Consider the following 27,671-nt stretch of genomic DNA (forward strand, 5'->3'; position numbering starts at 1 on the left):
TATCTATGACAGAAAGAGGGGATGAGTGTGTGATGTTGCAAATTACTTTGAAGTGTATCAATGATGGAGGCTGCTATCACCAAATATCCTCTCGAAAACCAAACCTATCAAAAATAGCACAAACACAAAGGGACTGGGCTCAAATTGGACCAGAAGCACAGGGATAATGTAACCTTGTTTCTAACTGCTTTGTTATCTCATAATGCTGGCCCAAAAATAGAACAAAAGACTAAAGGCACAACGCACACCAGCAATGCTGGACATTATGATAGGATAACAAGGGCATTTCAGTCAGTGAAACACACTGTGCCGTTTTAAAGAAATACACAGTACACTCTGCCACTAGCACTTCCAATAATCCATATCTCAGTGTTAATCTCAGTGTAGTCTGGAAGGTGAATGTCGCCAGGCCAGGCCAAAGGCTCAGTGTTAATCTCAGTGTAGTCTGGAAGGTGAATGTCGCCAGGCCAGGCCAAAGGCTCAGTGTTAATCTCAGTGTAGTCTGGAAGGTGAATGTTGCCAGGCCAGGCCACAGGCTCAGTGTTAATCTCAGTGTAGTCTGAAGGTGAATGTCACCAGGCCAGGCCAAAGGCTCAGTGTTAATCTCAGTGTTGTCTGGAAGGTGAATGTAGGCCAGGGCATGCCACAGGCTCAGTGTTAATCTCAGTGTCGTCTGGAAGGTGAATGTAGCCAGGGCAAGCCACAGGCTCAATGTTAATCTCAGTGTCGTCTGGAAGGTGAATGTAGCCAGGGCAAACCACAGGCTCAATGTTAATCTCAGTGTAGTCTGGAAGGTGAATGTAGGCCAGGGCATGCCACAGGCTCAGTGTTAATCTCAGTGTCGTCTGGAAGGTGAATGTAGCCAGGGCAAGCCACAGGCTCAGTGTTAATCTCAGTGTCGTCTGGAAGGTGAATGTAGGCCAGGGCATGCCACAGGCTCAGTGTTAATCTCAGTGTAGTCTGGAAGGTGAATGTAGCCAGGCCAGGCCACAGGCTCAATGTTAATCTCAGTGTCGTCTGGAAGGTGAATGTAGCCAGGGCAAGCCACAGGCTCAATGTTAATCTCAGTGTAGTCTGGAAGGTGAATGTAGGCCAGGGCAGGCCACAGGCTCAGTGTTGTACAAGAGTATTTGTCTGGTGTTGGCTCTGCTCACATTTGCAACAATCAGTCAATGGCTAAATCCATAGCCCTATGGGCCCTGGACAAAACTAGCGCACATTAAAGGGTATAGGGTGCCTTTTGGGACACATGAAGCTCCACCTACAGACTGAATGAAGACTGAGGCAGGATTCTGAGTCTAATTCTGCTGCGGGAGATGGTGATGGGGAAATTATGTAAATGATCATGATGGAAGATAGGCATCTAATCAGGACAATCACAAGTGTCGATTAGAGGGCATACTTCATTAGCTTGATTAGGTTTAAGCCAAATAAAAGCAATTCAAAAGATGAATGTTGGTTTTACGCAACACTGTCTTAATGGGATTTTAGTTGGCAACGTAATGGTTGAGAACACACTTATTCCATTGGATAGTATAATGACATCCTCAAGGTTCCATATATCTATAATCTATTTATATATCTTTTAACGTTGTACCAGTTCTCAATTTGCTTCTTTAATGTTCTCAATCAAGCAGTGCTACTGCCTTCAGCACCCCAAGACACCTCTTTCCATATCTAAAAATACATTCATAATTGGGAAGTTGCATGCGGTTGTTAAATGGGACTTACAAAGAGAAGGAGGAGAAATGCTTAGCGTATTATGCTTTATTAGTGTAAGCGTGAATGTGATGAAAAACGTTTAAAAAAACAATATCAATGTTGTTTTTTGTAGCTTTGGCAAACAAATCAGAAGTAGTTGCCGACTGTATTCCTTTGATTATGCAGACCCTCTCGTCTCGCTTACTCGTATAGCCACTGACTGAACATACTGTCATTGCTTTAGCCATTAGGCCTATACAGATGTAGGATCTTATTTTGATCACCCTGTTGAAGGAGAACTTTCCTGCAATGCGGGAAATGTAAAACTTGTAGTGCATTTCGGTTTTAAACAGGCTTCTGAAGTTTGTCATTTCCACTTTGAAATTTCAGACAAAATGTTCCCTTTTGAAAAATGTATCAACCCCTACAAAAATGCCCATTAATTATAATCCACATAATAATTCACATTTCCTGTTGCTGCAGGATTATAATTAGCTCAAATTAAGATCCTACATCTGTACCTTCATCTGTGACAGACATATCTATTATACATGAGCACAAACAGCACACTGTAAGATGCCCCAGGACTGAAAATGTAATAATATTAATGTTGCTTATATAAATTGACATCATTCACATAATTGAAATGCCAATCATGCTACTGAGCATACAATGCCACTACGAACATGTCATTGAATGGGGACCATTCATCCCTGAAGAAAAGATGAGCAGCATGTAGATGATTGAAGACCAATAGCAACATGTATTCATACTTCCCCAGTGACAGGTCTACAGTATACTGTCAAGTCAACTATGTAGCGTAGGATGCTGTGCTGTGGTTTGTAACTGTTTTTATGTAAATTAATTAAGGAAACTTAATTTGACTAATGCTGGCAATGATTTTCTGATCATAATGCATGATAATTTGTCAAATTAAAAGCTGCCTATTTCAATTGAGGTAAAAGCTTTTCTATTCACCGTTTGGACCCAAGCCCAATTCATGAGCGGTGTTTCCAAAGAGATCATGTATTGATGAATGACTATGAACCTGATTTGAACTCTCACATCTCTGTTACACGATGTGCACACAAAGCAAAAACAGCCCCACCTTAAGAGAAAATAGCAACCTTTCATTAATTTTTCAAAAATACTGTTTGGGACAAACTGTGCTAGATAGCGTTTCTCTCTATCTCTCTCTATCACACATGCCATGCACATACAGTACAGTACACATGCAGAAACAACAGCTCTATGAAAGCATATGAAAGCAAATGACGTATGCAGAATATGTTCATTTCAAATGGAGCAGAGCGAAAGGATCCAGTGCCAGAGCAGAGGCAGCTCTAGAGATGAATCTGTATGTGTGTGTATGTGTGTGTTTGTGTCGGTGTGTGCGTTTGTGTTGGTGTGTGTGTGTACAGACGCCCCTGGTCCACAGCTCATTAAGTGGGAAATGAAACTCATAGAGAAATGAGTCTGGGGGCATCTGCTCCACTCACTGCTGTTTGGAGCCACATTACTTAAAGTAATGTTGAGATGCAGATTGGTGGAGTGAAAATAGATTTACTCTGAAGGCATGTAGAACGTTCCCCATGAAAAGGGTAAAGATATGCAAAAGGAGGCATAGAGGAGTAATTCTTAGCCAGCTCTTAACATAAAAATGTGATATTTTTATAGAAACCACTTGTCACGCCCTGACATTAGAGATCCTTTTTATGTCTCTATTTGGTGTGATTTGGGGTGGGTATTCTATGTTCTATTATTTGTATTTCTATGTTTTGGCCGGGTAGGGTTCTCAATCAGGGACATTGTTGTCTCTGATTGAGAACCATACGTAGGTAGCCCTTTTCGCAACCTGTAGGGGGGGGGGGGGGGGGGGGGGGTGGGGGGGGGGGCAGATGACGTGGGCGTCGGTGCTGAGGGCTGAGTCCGAGACCGAGGATGAATTCTTGGACCGTTTGAGCGAGGAGTGGTTGGCAGTGGAGAGGGACGAAAGAGTTTGGAGGGGTTGGAGTGTGGAGCAAGACAGTTGCTTTGAGGAGCATGTGACCCTTCAGGCACCATGCTTTGCGGTTACACGTACTGTGTCACCGGTACGCATCCAGCCAGGCCATAGGGTGCCGGCTCAGCGCATCTGGCCGCTAGTACGTCTCTACGGCCCAGGATATCCTGCACCAGCTCTGCGCACTGTGTCTCCGGTGCGTCTGCACAGCCCAGTGCGTCCTGTGCCTGCGCCACGCATGTGCCGGGCCAAAGTAACCATCCAGCCAGGACGGGTTGTGCAGGCTCCTAGCTCGAGACCTCCAGTGCGCCTCCACGGCCCAGTGTATCCGGTGTCTCTGCCAAGGACAGAGCCTCCTGTATGTCTCTCCAGCCTGGTGAGTCCTGTGCCTGTGCCCAGAACTAATCCTCCTGTATGTCTCCCTAGCCTGGTGAGCCCTGTGGCAGCTCCCCGTACCAGACTGCCCATAGGTCTCCTCCCTCTAGTGATGATTCATGGCATGAAGCATCCAGTGATGATCCATGGCACAAAGCCTCCAGTGATGATCCATGGCACGAAGTCTCCAGTGATGATCCATGGCACGAAGCCTCCAGTGATGATCCATGGCACGAAGCCTCAATTGATGATCCATGGCACGAAGCCTCCAGTGATGATACATGGCACGAAGCCTCCAGTGATGATCCATGGCAAGAAGCCTCCAGTGATGATCCATGGCACAAAGCTTCCAGTGAGTAGGCATGGCACAAAGCCTCCAACTGCGGTCTCCAGTCCGGAGCCTCCAGCGACATCCTTCAGTCCGGAGCCTCCAGAGACGGCCTCCAGTCCGGAGCCTCCAGAGACGGTTTCCAGTCCGGGGCCTCCAGAGACGGCCTCCAGTCCGGGGCCTGCAACGAGGGTCCCCAGTCCGGAGCACGCAACGAGGGTCCCCAGTCCGGGGTCGGCGATGAGGGTCCCCGCACCAGAGGTGGGGTGAGTCAGTGGTGGAGTGGGGTCTGCGTCCCGCACCTGAGCCGCCACCGTGGATAGATGCCCACCTAGAGCGGCCAGCTCTAGGGAGAGTCTTGGTGGTTCCAAACTTCTTTAATTTAAGAATGATGGAGGCCACTGTGTTCTTAGGGACCTTCGATACTGTAGAAACGTTTTGGTACCCTTCCCCAGATCTGTATCTCGACCTAATCCTGTCTCGATCTAATCCTGTCTAATCTTTCGACCTCATGGCTTGGTTTTTGCTCTGACATGCACTGTCAACTGTGGGACATTAAATAGACAGGTGTGAGCCTTTCCAAATTATGTCCAATCAATTGTATTTATCACAGGTGGACTCCAATCATGTTGTAGAAATATCTCAAGGATGATCAATGGAAATAGAATGCACCTGAGCAATTTTTTTTGTCTCATAGCAAAGGGTCTGATTAATTACGTAAATAAGGTATTGTTTTTTATTTTTTATACATTTACAAAAAAATATAAAAACTGTTTTCACTTTGTCATTATGGGCTATTGTCTGTAAAGGACCAAGCAGCGTGGTAAAGAGAACTCCTGGACATGGGAGGAGATCCTGGATGGTAAGGGACCCTGGAGGCAGGCGGGGGAGTATCGCCGTCCACGGGAGGCAGCAAAGGCGGAGCGGCAACGGTATGAGGGAACACGGCTGGCAAGGAAGCACGAGAGGCAACCCCAATAAATGTTGTGGGGGAAGCACACGGGGAGTTTGGCAGTCAGGTTGGAGACCTGAGCCAACTCCCCGTGCTTGCCGTGGCGAGCATGTCACTGGTCAGGCCCCGTGATATGGAGTGATGCGCACTGTGTCTCGGCCGAGCATTCACAGGCCGGTGTGCTCGGTGCCAGCGTCCTGCATTTGCCGGGTGGAAGTGGGCATCCAGCCAGAACGGGTGGTGCCAGCTCTGCACTCGAGACCGCCAGTGCGCCTCCACGGCCCAGTGTATCCGGTGCCTCGGCCAAGGAAGAGGCCTGCTGTATGTCTCCCCAGCCTGGTGAGTCCTGTGCCTGCACCCAGCCCGGAGCCTCCAGAGATGGCCTCCAGCCCGGAGCCTCCAGAGACGGCCTCCGGCCCGGAGGCTCCAGCGACTGCCTCCAGTCCGGAGCCTCCAGCGAGGGTGCCCAGTCCGGGGCCCGCAACGAGGGTGCCCAGTCCCGGGCCCACAACGAGAGTCCCCGCACCAGAGGTGCCACCAAAGTGGGGTGAGCCAGCGGTGGAGCGGGGTCTGCGTCCCGCACCTGAGCCGCCGCCGCGGATAGATGCCCACCCAGACCCTCCCCTACAGGTTTAGGTGGGGGGGGGGGGGGGGGGGTACTGTCACGCCCTGACCTTAGAGATCCTATTTATGTCTCTATTTTTGGTTTGGTCAGGGCATGAGTTGGGGTGTGCATTCTATGTTTTGTGTTTCTATGATTTTCTATTTCTATGTTTTGGCCGGGTATGGTTCTCAATCAGGGACAGCTGTCTATTGTTGTCTCTGATTGGGAACCATACTTAGGTACCCTTTTTCCCACCTGTATTTGACTTTCTTTATGGCACTTAGCCTTAAGCTTCACGGTTTTGTTTTGTAGTGTGTATTGTTTTGTTCGGCGCCTTTTCTTAATTAAAGAACGTGTACGCTCACCACGCTGCACCTTGGTCCGCTTCCTTCAACAACCGTGACACCAAAGGCACAGTCCCCAGGCCCAACACCCACCCCACACCTCCAAATTCATCCATCCATCCACATCCCTCCCTTCCTACAAGGACACAAATGAATGAACAAGATCAAATGTGAGAGAGAGGATTGGATGTCTGTTGGGTAAGTGTATTGTGGAAGGGCAAGCGGGTGCCGGATGGTGGGGTGCTGTTGGGGTGATTCTGGGGCTCACATGGGCTCCCACACTGGAGCCTGGCAAGGGAGTGTGAAAGGGCCATTTGCACCCCATACAGAGTGACAGGGGTATATCAAACAGGAGTGCATTTTTTATTTATCCATTTAGTTTGTTGTAAAAAATATATACATATAATAGTGTAACCATGACCTGTACTCTATGAATGAGCAGGGTTCTTTTTGTGAGCTGCATAGAGCTGATATCCATTTATCTCACTCGAACAGTGGTGTGTTACCGGGGTGAATTCTAATGTGGTCCATTGAGCAAATCCAGTCCACACGCCAAGAGCCCTGTAATCTAAGTCAAGACAAGTGTTAATTTACCATTATTTATCAGAGCATGTGAGTTTAATTAATAGCTTCATGAATTTCAGAAGAAGGTAAACATCTGGTTACAAATATCCCAGATCTTTGGATGTGTATGAGCAGTACAGGGGTCTGCCGAACCTGTATCATCATCAGAAAGTTGTGGAGCGTCTCGCTTTGCTGTGTCTCTTTAATTTCCCATGTGTCCCCCCTGTATTCCATAATGCTTAAAGGTGTTTTTTTCTCTTTAAAGTGACACAAAAGGCAGTTATATAAAGAAAAAGTAATGACGGGATGTGGTCTGACCAAGGCTGCCGACTGGCCACTTTTTGGAGGTGAATAGGAAGTTGATCATGGAGAGTGATCTGAGGCAGCATGCAGCTCCTCCTCACAGCAGGGTCATTTACATTTCATTGGAATACCAAATCCCTGTGAATCCTCCAGCTTAGCAGACTGAGGCGTGTTTGAGATGTCATTATACCAGGATGTGTGTGTGTGTGTATGTGTGTGTGTGTGTATGTGCGTGTGCGTGTGCGTGCGCGTGTGTGTGTGTGTGTGTGTGTGTGCGTGCGTGTGTATGTGTGTGTGTGCGCGCGCGTGTGTGCGTGCGTGTACTCCTTCCAGACAAAGAGAAGAAGCCTGGCATTCAAACCCATCTAAAGAGAAGAGTAGGGTATATTTCCCTGTTCCATCTGCCAGTTTCAATACTGTACCCTTTCATTCAGGGAAAATATGGAAAATCAATTCAAGGAAATGTGAATGATTGCATCTTGGGCATGTGTGAGTCAAGTGACTAACAGTGACCTACGTATTGCAACGGAGGTCTTTGCTGTAGATCCTCTTGTGTCATGAAGGAATGGAATCACCATCTATCTCCTTCCTAACTGGTTTGACCCCTCTATATACTATATGGAGATGCTATCATGAGAATTGCTCAGTGAGACACATGTTATAATTACGTATGAGGACAGAGAGCTCTTTAACAGGCATATAGCACACACAGATAATGCCACATTCCATTTAGGAGGATCAAATCGTATTTGTCCACAAGTCTCCTGAAAGCCTGGAGCAGCCTTATTGATTTTCATAAGGTCCATAATCATGTGTTTGTGAATGAGATGGCCTCTGCTGTTTGTGTATGATTATTTGGCTTTTTCTATGTGAGACTTACAACATCATCTTCACGTATGAGACAAAATAAAAGGCAAACGCAACGCACCCAGCCCTGGGGAGCACCACTGACATATCCAAGTCTGTTGTTATGACACAAAGCTAATCAATCATTTAGGTGATGGTATTGATTGGCATTTCACTGCAGGCAGGGGGAGGGAGAAATTAGATAAATGACTGATCTATCTCTCATAATGCCCAGCACTAGGGCTATAGGGCCATTACTGTATGTAGGAGACTATAAGAGAGCTCTATAGGACAGCCCCAAAATTACATAGCCAGCTAGCGCTGAGTGGTGGAGAAAAGGAGAGATGGAGGGAGAGGAGGCGAGAGGGAGGCAGCAGGGTTCTATCACACCCCACAGGAGGTTAATTGTTCCTCGTAATGAGGGGAATGGATGAGTGAAGGGAGGAGAGAGGAAGGAAGGGAAGATATACTGTAGTCAAACAATAGCGAGGTAGAGAGAGAAACTGAACAAACCTATCACACTGACAACAGATTTTGTCTTCATATGTCTTTGTTAGCTTGTGAAGGCATGCAGAAGCAACGTCAGAGCCTTGAAACAAACCACACAACAGCCTGGTATGAATAAAAACACACAGGCCTATTATATAGGCAAAGAACTGACAGGCTTTTTAGGATTCTCACTGTGTGTCTGCTGTAGTGCTGCGATGCCTACCCAGCTTTATTCCTGAAGCAATGAAGAGAGTGAGGAGAATTGGTGCATGGGGATGGATTCTGAGAAAGAAGACGTACAATCACCTTACTCCAAGAAAGGGATTAGGGATTTTCATTACTTTTCACAAAAATGTTAAGCTGTTCTACTGTTCATTAATTCTTGTTTTAAAAAGATGTGGACAGCTTGCACAAGCAACTTTATGGTCAGCCATCTTGGAATACACCACAATATCAACGAGGACTGCTCAACTGTTTTGGCCTAAATGATCTAACTAACCTAACAAACTAGGTCAATGGCCCCCGGTGAATCAAATAGTCTCTACTGTGCTGCTGTGTCTGTGACTCAGTGTCAATAAGACATTAGCAGCTGATCTTCTCCAAATGACGGATTGATTCTCATCCATAATCAGCCAGACACGGCCAGTTACTGAGCATCAAAATAACAACACTACTCATATCTCCAAGGGCGTAGGGTTTATGGAGAGAGTAAAGTAGTCTCACATCATTGCTACTTGAGCTTGATCATACCAAGCTGTCATTCTAGGACATAAAGTCCCTGTCTATATTTAAGAACCATCGCAGTAACTAACTAGAAGGTACAGCTGATTTATATGAAGCTTAAAGCCCATACACTGATAGTGTTAATCTCAGACTGGCAGTAAATGTTCTTATCACAGACAGGACCTCTTCCCTCATGAACCTGATCAACCATTAAATGCAATTGAATGTTATTTCTTATTCAGCGCAGTGGCTGCGTTTCTTTTAAAAACGTAATACGTTTTTGATGGATGGCGGGTATTGAAAAGCCTAACAGGGAGCTGTGTTGCCTCAGATCATTTCCACATGATACGCCGTTTGCTCCGGAATTACTGTTTCTCATCATTAGCCGCTTCATTTCCAAGGCTGGTTGTATTCCACTCCCTCCTTGGGAATTACAGTGTGATTACTTTCCATCCTTGTGTTTTAATGCAGAGGATCCACAGCTGAGCCACACTGCCATATCTTGTTCACACACAATGAGCGTGTTATGCTAATGAATGACACATCAATTTCATTGTTGGCTGTCTCTCTACGGTAACTATGGAAAAACAGCCAAAAAGACTGACAACAGCAAACATGTGAATGATATAGTATCATTCAGAAATACATACAATACCTCAGAGTATGATTATTACAGTAGGATCACCATAAGGAATGAAAGCTTTGTTACAATAAATGAGAGATGGTCTTCCCTGTGCCCTATGTGTAGCTGGGAACAGACATGTGATCTCTCACTGACCCTGAGTCAGTTCCTACATACTCATCAGAGTGGGTGAGACCCTTTGGGTTCTGTCCTAGCTGCAATTAGATGTACAGGAGAGAGCAGGTCTGGGTTTAGATCTCCTGGCTCAGCTGGAGGCACCCAGATGACTGATTCTTAACGGCTGTCATCCCCATGACCTCACCTCCTCAGGTCCCCTCCAGAAATATGCTACCCATGCTGTTCTGGGCCAGGAGGCAGCTAGGAGCATGGTCCTCAGACAGGCCTTAGGCAGCCCTGGATAACACAGTTAGTATTCACACAGAGCATCTCCCAGACAAAAGCCTCTGATAGACCAGTGAAATAAGCAATCTCTCAATTACCCCCCCCCCCCCCCCCCCCCCCCCCCCCCCCCCTTGCTTCTGACCCCAGTAGCACCCTGACGTCACTCTGATTAAGCTTGACAAGACAGAAGGTGCGTGGAGACCCAAAGAACACTCATCCTTGACCTTCATCAACACAAGTTGAATCCTTTAAGTTTAGAGTTCCCTATTGTAAGATAATTATAAACATATGCCAGGAGCAGGGAATCAGAGAATGTTCTGAGACACACTGCACTGAGCTCAATGTCATTAAGTCTTTAGTATTTCATTTAATCCACATACTGTAGATAAAAACCCAGGCATTGATTAAAAGGGAGCGCTACACAACCCAAAACAAATAAATAACTATTTTTACAGAAAATTCTGCTGCACTTCTAAAGTTTGTAAAATGTATCAACACCTACAAAAACATTTCCATTAATTATAATCTAATATCATAATTCACATTTCCTGTTGCTGCAAAATGATTTTCCTGTTGTAGAAAACTAACTTAAATTAAGATCTGACATATGTAAGGAGTGAAAGGAAAAATATGTTTTGGTTTTATTATGTATCAGATTGCATTTCATGGTTTGAATGACTCAGCTAGCTATAAAAAATGTGATGACATGATATCTTGGAATCTGTGTTGCAGCACAGAATTAAGCAATGTTTCCAGAGGGGATGGCTGCCATTTTACGGGCTCCTAACCAATTGTGATATTTTGTGTGTTTTTTCGCATTGTTTGTAACTTATTTTGTACATAATGTTGATGCTACTGTCTCTTATGACTGAAAATACCTTCTGGATATCAGAACAGCTATTAATCACCTCAAACTGGACAAAGATTTTTTCTTTAATGAGTCTGACGCGAGGGATATTATGTTGCTCCCAGACAAGGCCCAAAACCCGTCATTCGCATGAAGAAAATAAGGAAATACAGGGAGCGCAGATTAGGGTGCCTTGTGAGAATTCGGCGGCGAGTGGGTAACCCACCTCTACCATCCGTTATATTGACAACGTGCAATCACTGGAGAATAAATTGGATTAGCTCCATATGAGACTAACCTACCAATGGGACATTAAAAACTATAATATCTTATGTTTCATTGAGTCATGGCTGAACAACGCACAAAAAATATACAGTTGTCTGGATTTTCCATGCATTGGCAGGACAGAACAGCCACGTCTGGTAAGACGGGGGGTGGGGTTGTGTGTATATTTGTCAATAACAGCTGGTGCGCGATGTCTAATAAGTAGTCTCGAGGTATTACTCGCCTGAGTTAGAGTACCTCATGATAAGCTGTAGACCACACTATCTACCAAGAGATTTTTCATCTATATTTTTCGTAGCCATCTTTTGCCACCACAAACTGACGCTGACACTAAGACCACACTCAACGAGCTGTATAAGATCATAAGCAAACAAGAACATGCTCATCCAGAAGTGGCACTCCTAGTGGCCAGCGACTTTAATGCAGGCAAACTTAAATCCGTTTGACCTCATTTCTACCAGCATGTCACATGTGCAACCAGAGGGGAAAAAAACTCTAGACCCCCTTTACTCCACACCCAGACACATGCAAAGCTCTCCCTCGCCCTCCACCTCCTGATTCCCGCTTACAAGCAAAAACTAAAGCTGTATCAGTGACTCGCTCAATACGCAAGTGGTCAGATGACATGGATGCTACACTACAGGACTGTTTTGCTAGCATAGACTGGAATATTAATATTTTGCTAGCATAGACTGGATTCATACAATGAAATTGAGGAGTATACCACCTGGCTTCATTAATAAGTGCATCAACGACGTCGTCCCCACAGTGACCGCACGTACATATCCCAACCAGAAGCCATGGATTACAGAAAACATCCCACTGAGCTAACGGCTAGAGCTGCTGGATTCAAGGAGTGGGACACTAATCTGGATGCTTATAAGAAAAACACTATGCCCTCAGACAAACCATCGAACAGGCAAAACGTCAATACAGGACTAAAGTTGAATCCTACTACACCGATTCTAATGCTCGTCGGATGTGGCAGAGCTTGCAAACTACTATGGACTGCAAAGGGAAATCCAGACGCGAGCTGCCCAGTGATATGAGCCTACCAGACTGGCTAAATGCCTTTTATGCTCGCTTCGAGGCAAGCAACACTGAGGCATGGGTGAGAACACCAGCTGTTCCGGACTATTGACTGATCATGCTCTCTGTAGTCGATGTGAGCAAGACCTTTAAAACAGGTCAACAGACGGATTAACAGGAAGTGTACTCAGAGCATGTGCGAACCAACTGTCAAATGTCTTCACTGACATTTTCAACCTCTCCCTGACCATGTTTTAAACAGACCAACATAGTCCCTGTGCCCAGGAAAGCGAGGGTAACCTGCCTAAATGACTCTCGCCCCATAGCACTCACGTCGGTAGGCATGAAGTGCTTTGAAAGGCTGGTCATGGCTCACATCACCACCATCATCCCAGAAACCCTAGACCCACACCATTTCGCATACCGCCCCAACAGATCCACAGATGACGCAATCTCAATTCACTCTGCCCTTTCCCACCTGGACAAAAGGAACACCTATGTGAGAATGCTGTTCATTGACTACAGCTCAGCGTTCAACACCATAGTGCCCACAAAGCTCATCACTAAGCTAAGGACCCTGGGACTAAACACCTCCCTCTGCAACTGGATCCTGGACTTCCTGACGTGCCGCCCCCTAATGGTAAGAGTAGGCAACAACACATCTACCACACTGATCCTCAACACGGGGGTTGCTCAGGGGTGTGTCCTTAGCCCCCTTCTGTACTCTCTGTTTGCCCATGACTGAGTGGCTAAGCACAACTCCAAAACCGTCACTTCAATTTTCTGACGGTAGGCCTGATCACCGGCAACTATGAGACATCCTATAGGGAGGAGATCAGCGACCTGGCAGTGTGGTGCCAAGACAATAACCTCTCCCTCAATGTGAGCAAGACAAAGGAGATGATCGTGGACTACAGGAAAAGGAGGGCCAAACACGCTCCATTCACATCAACAGGGCTGTAGTGGAGCAGGTCAAGAGTTTCAAGTTCCTTGGTGTCCACATCACCAACATTGTTTTCTATTTTTTACTTTTGTTTATTTAGTAAATATTTTCTTAACTCTATTTTCTTAAAACTGCATTGTTGGTTAAGGTTCTTGTAAGTAAGTATTTCACGGTAAGGTCTACTACACCTGTTGTATTCGGCGCATGTGACAAATACAATTTGAGAAGGGAAGAGAGCTAAATAACATTCTAATGTATGTGTGTGGTACAACAGTACCATGGTTAAGAGTATGTATAAGTCCATAACCAATAACCACAGCCTGGTTAAGACATCTTATCTAAATGACACCAGACAGTGCTAACCTACAGGACCCCACCCCCCTCCTCTGTGTCAGAATCTCTCACAAACCCACTTTTCAACTAACGTCACAATGAAACGCAGAGATCAGTGGATGGAACCAGCCAGACACACCAATGTCTATTTCTGAGTGACCTACTTTCAGAGAGTAAGAATCGTTCAAAAATAAAATATCATACAGACATCAAATTAACATGCTGCAAATATTTTGGCTTACAGTCTCTGCTTACAGTCATGATTATTAACTGGTCACTAGGATTCTCACAACCATAACAATGGGTGGGGCAACCGTCATAACTACAACAGTGTGAAAGAATGATATCCTTACACTGGGAATATTCATGCACACTGTCCATAGATGCAAACCGTATCCCTGTGTCTATGTGCAGCGAATGAGGGGAATTTAACAACAATTTATTCCAGTGTTGTCCCACACCACCAGGGCGCAGTTTTTTTAAAAGTTACCTATCTGAATATCGCCTAGTTGATAGGATAAAAAAAATGATGTTTTATTGTCACATACACTGCAAATTAGGGTTAAGGTGCTTTTGCTCAAGGGCACATCGACAGATTTTTTACCTTTTCGGCTCAGGTATTCAAACCAGCGACCTTCCACTTACTCGCCCAACACTAACCACTAGGCTACCTGCCTCCCTAAAATAGAATGAATAGAACAGGAGTCCCGATTCAAGTCAATGGTTCAACCGTTCTATTAATTTTATTTCTATGTATTTAATCCTATCCGATAGGTGAAATCCAGATAGATAACTTTTGAAAAACTGGGCCCTGGGGATTGAGATGACTGATGGAGGACATAGCGGTTGAGGGGAGAGCCAGAACGCTGTAAAATACATAACAGACAAGTGTAAAAAAGGAAGGTGGAAATTAAGACTCATTCTTCAACCCTGTAAAATTGCTGTCTCTTTGACCAATCCATTCCCCTCACAAAGAAGAAATGGGGATATAATGTCATATTCTCACTTCAATGAGAATATCCCAAATAATTTTTCAAAAGATTCAATTTCATGTGTTAAATTTCTCTCAGGCTGGAAAGAATCTTTAAAAACAGCATAAGTAGCACATTTAAATGGGTCTCTGCAGCTCTGCTCATCACTTCTCTCCAGTAGGCCCCCAGTGTTAAGAACTGAACTGTCTGACAGAAACTGGGCTGCTGCAGATTTATGAGAGAAAGATTAACAGCTGAAGGAGGTTTCATTTATTTTGTTTCTGTTTGGTTTGATAATGTGTTTGTGTGGTCCCGTGCGATCATTCTCTGTAACAGTAGCAACAAGGGGTGTCTACAATGTGGTGTCCACTAAAGGACAGAGAATTTTATTCATGGTAAATGTCATTCATTCAGGGAGAGTGATAGATGCATCCTAGTCAAGGCAGCTTAGAAATCGTAATATGATATTATTCATTATTATGATATAGCTGAACCATAGGAAATGTTATGCATACAGTGCAATACAGATGATCACAGCTTTTATACTGTAGTTCAATATATTATTGAATTTGAGAAGCTGAGGTGCAGACTCGCCCTCTTCTCTCTTGGGCTCCAATGGTCAAACAGGCTCACATAATAACAACAACATATTCCCTATTGCTCAAAAATAGCACACCAAAAAGGACCAGTACCAATGCTAAGCTAAACAACTAACTGGTTTTGTTTTGACTAAAGTAATTTTTATGTTTTATTGTGTCTTTGGTAAGTGAGTGAGAAAGAAAGTGCAATTTTCTTCTGAGCAATTAGCATTAAAGGTTGACCTTTGGAATGATGTTACAGGAGAACAGGCAGTGAACTAATTGCTCTTTGTGTAACGATGCTGAGAGCGAGAGAGAGAGAGCGAGAGAGAGAGAGAGAGAGAGAGAGAGAGGCCATAATGGTGCTTCAGTCCTTTATCTCGCTCTATTTCTGACACCCCATTACTCGGATCCACATACTGATAAATCAAGTCCTTCTGTTTGAGAGAATGGACATTCACTCTAATCTGTTCTCCTGAGGTACAGTACAATACAATATGTGACAAGCTAGCATTACTATGGCATTGCCATACATTTTTGATTTAATGCTAGCTACAGTAGCATGGATACTACAGATACTCTCACTATTATCTCCAGTACAGTTTGGAGATAATGACCAACATAAGGTACTGATGAGGTGTGACAAACGACCAACCTCACAGTGTTTGATGAGGTTGACTGTTGTAGCGGACCTTGTGTAAGTGTTTGTACCAGTGGCTGTCTTTGCTAATCTGTGACGGAGAGAGAGAGTAGGGTCTGGGAACTCTCCTGTACTTGTTGACCTTCCAAAAGAAGGGTCAACATAAATCATGAGCTGTGATTCTAAATTCTAAATGCTTGTGTTAAATTATATTCATCCTGGGCCTCCCGGGTGGTGCAGTGGTTAAGGGCGTTGTACTGCAGCGTGGGGCGACGCACAATTGGCCTAGCGTCGTCCAGGTTAGGGAGGGCTTGGCCGGTAGGGATATCCTTGTCTCATCGCGCACCAGCGACTCCTGTGGCGGGCCGGGCGCAGTGCACACTAACCAAGGTTGCCAGGTGCACGGTGTTTCCTCCGACACATTGGTGTGGCTGGCTTCCAGGTTGAATGCGCGCTGTGTTAAGAAGCAGTTCGGCTTGGTTGGGTTGTGTATCGGAGGACGCATGACTTTCAACCTTCGTCTCTCCCGAGCCCGTACGGGAGTTGTAGCGATGAGACAAGATAGTAGCTACTAACAATTGGATACCACGAAATTGGGGAGAGAAAGGGGGAAAAAAATTACATATTTTTTATATTTTTTATATTCATCCTGTACTGCATCGCATGGCTTTTTATTTTTCCTCTTGGTGAGCTCAAAAGGTCAGTTGCTTTTAATTATATTTGAACGCTTTAAATGTCCCTTCAGTGTTCAGGTCACAACTATCAGACAGATATCAATATGAAGGAATTAGGCTGCACTGGGTGTCTCTGGACTGCAGTCGTGTTTATGATGTCTGATTTTCTCAACAAACTGTCCAAATCGCTGTTGACACTGGCTATAGCTTTAGGCAGTACTAAACTCATACATTACGTGGCCAAACGTATGTGGACACCCCTTCAAATTAGAGGATTCGGCTATTTCAGCCACACCCGCTGCTGACAGGTGTATAAAATCGCGCACACAGCCATGCAATCTCCATAGACAAGCATTGTCAGTAAAATGGCTTTACTGAAGAGCTCAGCGACTTTCAAAGCAACACTGTCATAGGATGCCACCTTTCCAACAAGTCAGTTCGTCAAATTTCTGCACTGCTAGAGCTGCCCCAGTCAACTGTAAGTGCTGTTATTGTGAAGTGGAACATTTCGAGGAGCAACAATGGCTCAGCCGCAAAGTGGTAGGACACACAAGCTCACAGAATGGGACCGCCGAGTGCTGAAGCTCGTAGCGTGTACAAATCGTCTGTCCTCGATCACAACACTCACTACCGAGTTCCAAACTGCCTCTGGAAGCAACGTCAGCACAATAACTGTTTGTCGGGAGCTTCATGAAATGGGTTTCCATGGCCGAGCAGCGGCACACAAGCCTAAGATCACCATGGTCAATGCCAAGCGTCGGTTGGAGTGGTGTAAAGCTCGCTGCTATTGGACTCTGGACAAGTGAAAATGTGTTCTCTTGAGTGATGAATCAAGCTTCACCATCTGGCAGTCCGACTGATGAATCTGGGTTTGGCGGATGCCAGGAGAACGCTACCTGCCCGAATGAATAGTGCCAACTGTAAATGGTCTGGGGCTATTTTTCATGGTTCGGGCTAGTTCTTAGTTCCAGTAAAGGGAAATCTTAACGCTACAGCATACAATGACATTCTAGACGATTGTGTGCTTCCAACTTTGTGACAACAGTTTGGGGAAGGCCCTTTCCTGTTTCAGCATGACAATGTCCCCATGCACAAAGCGAGGTCCATACGGAAATGGTTTGTCGAGATCGGTGTGGAAGAACTTGACTGGCCTGCACAGAGCCCTGACTTCAACGCGATCAAACACCTTTGAGATGAATTGGAACTGGAAGGAAGTCCACGCAGCAATATCCCAACATCTTGTGGAAAGACTTCCCAGAAGAGTTTAGGCTGTTATAGCAGAAAAGGGGGGACCAACTCCATATAAATGCTCAGGATTTGGGAATGAGATGTTATGTAGTGTATCATCCCGCCAAATTCCAATCATTTTTTTCTTCTAATGGCACTTTTGGACAGGTTACTGCGTATCCTTTCCCCGTTTTCTTCCAGAGACAAAAGGGACGGTTGAAGGATGAACCTGGGGTGAGCCAGCTTTCTCCCAGCATGTAACATTTAAGAGCACCATTGTCTCAGAGCCCCATCACTGCTTTTAGCAGTGTCCTTGACACTGGATACTCACCCCAGTCACTCAATGTGTGGTCGAATACGAAGAGTCTGATTTAGGCTGGGTTGATATTTAGCACTTTATCAGACTAGAACACTGCAAACATATTGACAATGATAACCAGTCATTGTGGTTTTCTTGGCACATTTAGGTATTCTCCCACATCACCAACAGAACAGCCCTACTTTATATGCTTCCCTACTACCTACCATCCACTGAGGTCCCATACCCGTAAGTGGAGTGATGTATTATGGGATGCTACAGTGGTTCTTCAGCCCATAGGCCTGTTTTCTGCTCTGGATTCTCTCCACTGAGACACCAATCTCTTGGTTCCTGGTTCCTACCCGGCTGTGCTGTCATGTTGTTGGATATGACTAATTTCTCCCCACCTGACATGCTGGTCAAGCCCTGCCAATCACGACACTTTGGACAAATCACCCCGCCCCTGATGGCACCACGCTGCTCTGATCAGCACATTCATCTCTCTACCCTCTCGTTCCCAGACAACGGCTCCTTCTCTCAGGTGAATGGAGAAATTATTCTGATTCTGATTGCCCCTGCATCCATTATACACAGGCACATAGTTCTTCATTCTATGGGTTGCCTTTTACAGCCAGCTGACAATAGTTCCCAATATGCTATGCTGGACTATGTATCATATGTGCGTTTATTACAGTCATATGAATCCATGCCAGAATGTGAATGGAATGGGAATAATATCATTTGGCTGTACAGCCGTAGGCATCAAAAGAGGTAGTTTGGCATTTTGGGCCTGTTTGTTTGTTTCCGCTGACTGACATTGCTGATGACACATTCCCTCACAGATGGAGCAGTGGGACAAACACACAGGCCCCCTGCCGAGAGATGATTGATGGGAGAAACTTCTGGCTTGTTGAAAGGGAAATTTAACTCAAGTAAATGGATTATAACAAAACAATGTACTGACAAAATGACAGTTTGATGTCACATAGCTTTTGCCACACAGGCTCAAGTATTAACTTTTGTCACATGATTGAAATGTGAATGTTGATTTATGGGACGTTAGTGCTGTTTTTTTTCCACAAACACTTTCAAATGTATATATAGTAGAGTACAGAGCCATATATTTAGATAGATCTAAGTCGCTCTGGATAAGAGCGTCTGTTAAATGACTCAAATGTAAAATGTACATGGCTCTGGTACAGTAAATTGACTATTGACCGAGGCGGGTGGAGAATGAAGCATTCGTATAGAGCGGAGACAGTGGTGAAGCATCTACAAGCCTCTCCGAGCACCAACTTGGTTGGTGCACTGCATTAGTGTCATTCTAATCTGAACAGCACACTGGAGAGGGAACTTTTATTGTCATCTTTAATGTCACTGAGAGCACTCTGCAGTCTTCAGCATTCATCAGGGAGGCATCTTGAGGATGCCTTGCGTTTTACTCTGCCTTTAGCCTGTTATTACCCTAATGGCTAGTTCCCAGTCTGTCTTCTCATGCATTGATCTGGTTATGGTCAATACAATTGATACATTCCGCCATCTTCACATTTGCTATGCCTTTTCATACATACATGATAGATGGGTCCAAATATATTTCAAAATGTTTCACCAAGTTGAATCAGTGAAATCAAGGAGTGGATCAAGTTCATTTGAACTCAATCAAGTGAAGTCCATGTCGTTGGTTTGGCCTTTAGTCACCAAGGAGAATACATATTCAATCTATTAGGTTGTTAAATGACATGACACTGAGCTCGTCAAATCTTAACAGCAACACATTGAACCATGACAGGATCACAACTCACGAGGTCCAACATGGCACCCAGGCTATAAATAGTTCAATAAATGTTAGGCTTCAGGTACTTTTAATGACTTATTCAGCCCAGGCCAGATCGATTCAAATAATACGAACTCCGATATATAGATGTACCCCTAAAAGGTTAGAAAACCCAGAGCTCTGCTCTTGAAATAGACTCTGATTATATATATCAGAGGTCTATGAGACAGAAACATGGCTCTTAAAAACCTAATGCATGTAACTATAAAATGTAAACAAAGTCAGAGTAGACTAGTGTGTGCTGGTCTGCCTGTTAGGGAATCTAGAGTGATCTGATTGCTCCATGGGATCAGTTTGAACAACTGGATATTACTACTAAGGCAATTTAGGTTTAGTGCACTGCCAAAGGCTATAACATGAGTAATTACCTATCCATGATTAAAGCAAACATACTTCTGGTGATAAGCCTGCATTGCTTCAGCTGTAATACAGAGTTGAATCAGAATGTGATTTTTTTTGCATAATTCATTTTATGACAACATACTTCCCTTATGTCTAGTGGGAAGTTCACAAAGTTAGTAAGGGATATAGGCTACTCTATGGGAGTGTCCGTGATTAATGTAGGAGTTCAGGAGTTCTAGTGTCCGATTCCCCTGTTAAAGTCCTCCGGCCAGCCTGTCTGTCCCTAAACTAGATGGCTAAGTCTGTGATGGCCGGCGATGGGAAATAATAGTCTTTTTGAGCTAGCACATGAACTGTAACTCATCTATTCTGAGGGCCTTCATTGTGCTGACAGACCCAGACTTTTCCCTCATCTACAGTGAAATTGACTATAAATCACTTTATCACTCCCAGCCCTGACACTTTATCAGAATACCAGCATTTTACTGTATATGAAGACTATGAAGAGCATACAGACAGGAAGGCCTGCCACATGCATTTAAAATTACTCCAAGAAAAAGGGCACAGATAACCTGCCAACGTTAGGATTTACTCATTGATGCTCTGCCATGCCACTTACAAACACATCAATATTTCACAGGGATGTAAATATATCAGCATTATGACGTAACAAAACAGGAACTTCTTACAAACCGACCAAAAAAAGGTCTCTTTAATTCAATTGAACTGAGAAGATATTTGCATCAAAGCTATCATATATTCTCCTCTAGGCTAAATCCTTCGGACAGAATTATTACCATTGCTTTGATTTGAACGTTGAACAACTGCTTAGTACTTTCATAATGCAGTCAGCAATTGTTAAGGCCTAGAGCTAGAGGGCTCAAATACAGAGGGCAGGATCAATGTGGAGTTGGAGAACGTTGGCACACAATATTTTCCATTAATCCCATACTAAAATGTCAGAAAGCTCCATTCCGATGGAGTTACTCGTTTATGTAGATGTCAGGTTGTTCCAGTCTGGATGAGATTCCTGGGTGAGGAGAGGTGAGCTGTTCTTCTGGAAGTTAGTGTGTGGAGACGAGCCAGATGTTTCCGTCTTTCCCAGATTGGGAGGGAAGATTGTGAGCAGCTCTTATTCCATCAGCTCTCTCCTCCTCCTCCTCTCTGCCAGCCTGTGACTATTTGCCTAGAAGCTAGAAGGCTGGCTGCTGCCATGGCTGGGACACGTCTTATTTACTGTGCCTGAGCTCAGCCTGGAGCTCCATGGCTCTCTACGCCTGCTCTACCCACTCTTCCCTGTTCTTCATTGTCACTTTCTGTGCCACCAGTCCCCTGCTGATGGCCTTCAAATCCAATCCCCAGCATCTCTCTGGGCATGCCAATGGAAATGGACAACAGGCCAAAGAGTTTGCAGCTTTTAACCCATTCATATATTAAAGCACAAACACAACCCAGAGGGGAGCTCTCGTTAAGAGTGCACAGTTTGCTGCTTGAGACATCCGCAACTCAGAGGGCCACCATTTCTCTTTAATGTCAAAGAAACATGATTACATTTTCTCTACACAAGCCCAAACCTGATCTACTGAAAATACTATAGTTGTTTATTCTCTCTCAAGTCATTCACCATTTCAATGTCGATCACTCTCCTGATAGACTATTGGCTTTCACCTAGACACGTCCCTCTCGGCAGAGGGATGGAACTCGTTGAGACCTGTAAGAAGGATCTCGCTATTTAATGAAGGACAGACGTAGGGATTCTTCCCATTTATTTATCTTTACTTGTTTCTGTGTGTGATGTAAATCTAATTGCATTGCTGCCTTGGCAGGGCCCGATGGATTCTCTCCTGGTTAAACACATTACACCCACATGAATAAATCATGAGCCACACCAACGTGAGCCAAATAAATCACACTAACTAACATACTATCACTTTACTGTTACTAATTAAAGTGCCTGACCAGACCCACCGTGCAGAACATGCAGCGGAATCACACTCAGAACAACAGAACCTCAGCTCTACAGCACTGCCGAATACCAGATGCCCTTTTTCGGCAGCCTGGCAAAACGAGGAGGAGCGATGAGTTGATGCCTCAGTGCCTCTCTTCTCACTGGGGAGACAAGTGACAAGGCTACTTGGGGAACTGACTCTGGTAAATTGTGAAGGAAGTCTTGGAGCAGGGGAGAAAAGATGTGCTGAGCTGGGAGCAGCAGCAGCTCAGGCATGAGTGAAGAAGCTCTTGAGGAGCCTCAGCGTCGGCAGAGGAGCGGGCTCTTGGTTTGTGATGGCGCTGCAGTAATGACAGACCGCAGGCCCCAGAGGAAGCCCAGCTTCAAAAGATGACACCAGTCCTGCCAGTCCCCAGTCCACAACAAGCCAATCACACGAGCCTCAGAAATCCTACTGTATACCACCTACAAACCCTCTGTCTTGTCTTGAACTGAGGATCGATCACTGCATTCGTATTTGGTCAACAGATGTTCTCAGTGCCAAGCCAATGAACATCCTCTTCGAAGGATGCTCTTCTTTCAGGCAAGTTAGATGGCAAAAAACTCAGAACTCACTGATTAAAAGGCAATATACCATGCATAGACCGTATTTTTGCGGAAATAACAGGATTGAGTTTGTCAAGGTGTATATAGCCTCAAACCCATGTGATTTGCCAGCAGTTAATGACATCGACTGCACTGTAATAAAACTGTAACGCAACAGATGCCATCCCCTGATGCTTTTCAAAAGTGCTAAGATATCTCTGAGGTGAAACTGCCAAATCCTCCAAAGGCAATTGAGGAGGAAGGAAGCCATTTTGGCAAAGGCTGGTGGAGAGAGAAGACTGTGAGACTTAAGTGAGAGCGCCATCTGTTGCCATCTGATTCCAGATAAGATGAAACAGTAATGACTAAGCAACACGGAAACACAGTCGACTAATAAATGAACAGACATTCCTCTCCGATAAGCACAACACAAATGGTGCGACAACACACCCATACGTGTTCTCTTTCCTTTCTATGTGGATCCACTGAACTAAAACTACCATGACGGTGAATAAGCTTGATCAATAACACTAATAATAGTTATCATTCAAGATAGAATATTTTCATGTAATGCAGGCATGTTTGTGACCAAAAGCTACAGCAATATAACCTTAGTGTGTCTATTTGACTCGTCTCCACAGCTTTAATATTATCGGATCATGAGAAGAGCTCAGAGTCAGTGATCAAAATAAAGGGATTAGTCATTTCAGTTTCATTTGGAAAGTGAAAACGTAATAGATAAAAGCACTTGATGAATTGGATAATCAAGTTACACGGCTGGTTTGCCTTTTAATTGGGTACAATATTGGACATTTTGACATTTTAATTATATCTTCGCTCATTTTCTCATACATACATGAGCAGATGAAAAATTATGGAATAAATTGCTAGTTGAAATGAGAGAGATTGAGCATGGGGAGCAAAGAGAGGGAGTTGGGTGAGGGAGGGAGAGAGACATGTAGAGAGAGAGAGAGAGAGAGACGACACATTTGCATCTATATTGCAGTATTACTGTATTACCTTGAACCAACAGTGAACCAACAATGCTTATTGACACATCAGCTCCAGTATAGTACTACTCCTTTTGTATTCATGCTTGTAAAAGTACACACTGTGCACTTTTCGTTCCAAAGAATTTTGAAGAAAAATAACAGAGAGGCGGCTAGATAGATTGCTAGCTTAGCTAGCTATCTCTTTCAGAACCAGGGAAGTAATGTGTAACCCGTGATTAAATTGCATGAGAAGGCCATTAAAGACATTTTATCCATGGTCTCTGTTCCCGGGCAGGTAATAATAACAGCTCACCAGTCCTGTACAGCTCTAAGCAGGTCACATTACCTTGGAGAGGTCCCCCACTTCCAGGTAGAAACAGATGATGAAGACATTCCAGGTCACCCAGAGCACCAGCCACACTGCATACTATGGGAGAGAGAGAGAGAGGAGCGAGATAGAGAGGGGATCGAGAGAGGGGATCGAGAGAGAGGGGGGAGAGGAAGCACACACCACTGAACTAACAGTATCACAGTATTAGAACACCACAAGTGGTGTCAAGTTCAGAATAACACCCCAAAAACAAATGCATATTTGGATTCTCGTTAGTATCTGGGCCAAGATCATAGTGTTTCTTTGTAATTAATTATCTTCCGGGTATGTCTTCACACAGATCTGAGACATGCAAAAGTGAAACATTCAGTGCCTTCTCGGTATTGAAGCAGAGTATTAATGTGTGTGTGTTTATTGGTTTATTCGGTTCCCCATTAGCTTTTGCCGAAGCAGCTTGTGTCAAAATGAAATTGTTAGTGAAGAACACAAAGGATGTTGTTATAGTACAGAAGGTCCACTTTTATGTCTGTACTGTCAAAAGGTCTAAATGTGTACTCACAACAAGGTTAAGGGCAAAATGAGTTTGACAACCCTGATCTAAAACATGGCGCATCTAAAGACATACATAGATCTTTTTTGGAGCAGTAACGATGTGCGCTGAGAGTCGGGAAGCAAGTTGAGGGAGTGAGTGTTTTAATAAATAAATTAAACCAACACGTAACACAAACAACACACAGACAGGACCCAGGAACAGAAACAATGGGGACGGAACCAAAGGGAGTGACATATAAAGGGCAGGTAATCAATGAGGTGATGAAGTCCAGGTGAGTGTCATTATGTGCGTAACGATGGGGACAGGTGTGCGCCATAACAAGCAGCCTGGTGACCTAGAGGCCGGAGAGGGAGCACACGTGACAAGCAGGATATTTGGAATCATCGGATTGCAATTTTAAAGCAGACAGGTGATCCAGAATACGATACTGGGCATAGGAAATGGGAAATCAAATTGCATTACATGTAGGGAGCTCAGCCAAATATACTGTTTTACGGTGCATTCGTAAAGTATTCAGACCTTTTGACGTTTTCCACATTTTGTTAAGTTACAGCGTTATTCTAAAATTGATTAAATGAAACAATTTCCTCATAAATCTACACACAATACCCCATAATGAGAATACAGTTGTTTTTGTTATATTTGGCAAATTTATAAAACAATTCAAAACAAATATCTTACTTACATACACTACCGTTCAAAAGTTTGGGGTCACTTAGAAATGTCCTTGTTTTTTTAAAGAAAAGCACATTTTTTGTCCATTAAAATAACAGAAATAGAAAACAGAAATACAGTGTAGACATTGTTAATGTTGTAAATGACTATTTAAGCAGGAAAAAGCTGATTTTTAATGGAATATCTACATAGGCGTACAGAGGCCATTATCACCATCACTCCTGCGTTCCAATGGCACGTTGTGTTAGCTAATCCAAGTTAATCATTTTAAAAGGCTAATTGATCATTAAAAAACCTAATGACCCTTTGCTATGAGACTCGAAATTGAGATCAGGTGAATCCTGTTTCCATTGATGATCCTTCAGATGTTTCTACAACTTGGTTGAGTACACCTGTGGTAAATTCAGTTGATTGGACATGACTTGGAAAGGCATACACCTGTCTATTTAAGGCCCCACAGTTGACAGAGCACGTCAGAGCAAAAACTAAGCCATGAGGTCGAAGGAATTGTCCGTAGAGCTCTGAGATAGGATTGTGTCGAGGCACAGATCTGGGGAAGGGTACCAAAACATTTATGCAACATTGAAGGACCCCAATAACAGTGGCATCCATCATTCTCAAATTGAAGTTTAGAACCAACCAGTCTCTTCCTAGAGCTGGCCGCCCGGCCAAACTGAGCAAACGGGTGAGAAGGGCCTTGGTCAGGGAGCTGAACAAGAACCAGATGGTCACTCTGACAGAGCTCCAGATTTCATCTGTGGAGATGGGAGAACCTTCCAGAAGGACAACCATCTCTGCGGCACTCCACCAATCAGTGGTCAGACGGATGCCACTCCTCAGTAAAAAGCACATAACAGCCCGCTTGGAGCTTGTCAAAAAACACTGAAAGACGCTCAGACCATGAGAAACAAGATTCTCTGGTCTGATGAAACCAATATTGAACTCTTTGACCTGAATGCCAAGCGTCACGCCTGGAGGAAACCTTGCACCATCTCTACGGTGAAGCATGGTGGTGGCAGCATCATGCTGTGGGGATGTTTTTCAGTGGCAGGGACTGGGAGAATAGTCAGGGTTGAGGAAAAGATGAACGTTCTGTTTTGAACATTATTTTAGGTGTGATGCCCAACAGCATTTTGCTCAATTGGCACTGATGAAAATTTCATCAAAAGTGTATTAAAGTGGCTTGGAAATACAATACATTTCTACCTTTTGTCATCATTGTGATGTAACCAGATTGACTGTAGGTGCAATAAAATGTTAGCTAGCTAGTTAATATTGAGGGGAGACCAACAGATTTTAGCTAGCTAAAGTTATCATTGCTAGCTATTTTTGATTAACTTTGCTTACTAATAAAAACATTGCCATCTGTCTAAAGTAAATTTAACAACATAATAATGATGGAAAAGTTTCTTCCTACCAACTACACTGAACAAAAATATAAACGCAACATGTAAAGTGTTTGTCCCATGTTTCATGAGGTGAAATAAAACATCCCAGAAATGTTCCATACGCACAAAACGCTTATTTCTCTCAAATGTTTTGCACAAATGTATTTACATCCCTGTTAGTGAGCATTTATTATTTGACAAGATAATCCATTCCCCTTACATTTGTGGCATATCAAGAAGCTAAATAAACAGCATGATCATTACATAGGTGCACCTTGTACTGAGGACAATAAAAGGCCACTCTAAAATGTGCAGTTTTATCACACAACATAATGCCACAGATGTCTTAAGTTCAGAGGTAGCGTGTAATTGTCATGCTGACAGCAGGAAATTCCACCAGAGCTGTTAGGGACTAATGGGACAAATGGCCTGTTCCTGGTGTTTCATTGGCCCTGATACCCACTCAACCAAGGAAAATGGAACTACAAGTGGTGTGCTGCTGTTGTTATGACATCGTGTCAGAGAATTGAATGTTAATTTCTCTACCACAAGCCGCCTCCAACATCATTTTAGAGAATTTGGCAGTATGTCCAACCAGCCTCACAACCACAGACCTTGTGTAACCACGCCAGCCCAGGACCTTCACGTCCGGCTTCTTCACCTGCGGGATCGTTCGAGACCAGCCACCCGGGTAGCTGATGAAACTGTGGGTTTGCACAACCAAATAATTTCTGCACAAATTGTCAGAAACAGTCTCAGGGAAGCTCATATACATGCTCGTCATCACCAGGGTCTTGTCCTGACTGCTGTTTGGCGTCGTAACTGACTTCAGTGGGCCAATGCTCACCTTCGATGGCCACTGGCACACTGAAGAAGTGTGCTCTTCACAGATGAATCCCGGTTTCAACTGTACCGGACAGATGGCAGACAGCATGTATGTGGT

At 44.2% G+C, this 27,671-nt stretch overlaps 1 protein-coding gene across 1 annotated transcript in view; it reads right to left on the bottom strand.

Moving 5' to 3' along the window:
* LOC110529564 (sodium/potassium-transporting ATPase subunit beta-1-interacting protein 2) overlaps positions 1-27,671 on the bottom strand; it is a 150,025-nt gene that overhangs the window by 50,619 nt on the left and 71,735 nt on the right. Inside the window, exon 3 of the mRNA XM_021611850.2 lies at positions 24,128-24,208. Within this exon, the coding sequence (XP_021467525.1) occupies positions 24,128-24,208 (81 nt within the window). The remainder of the gene's footprint in view (positions 1-24,127; positions 24,209-27,671) is intronic.

This window comes from Oncorhynchus mykiss, chromosome 8 (genome assembly GCF_013265735.2).
Source record: "Oncorhynchus mykiss isolate Arlee chromosome 8, USDA_OmykA_1.1, whole genome shotgun sequence".
Taxonomy (NCBI): Eukaryota; Metazoa; Chordata; class Actinopteri; order Salmoniformes; family Salmonidae; genus Oncorhynchus; species Oncorhynchus mykiss.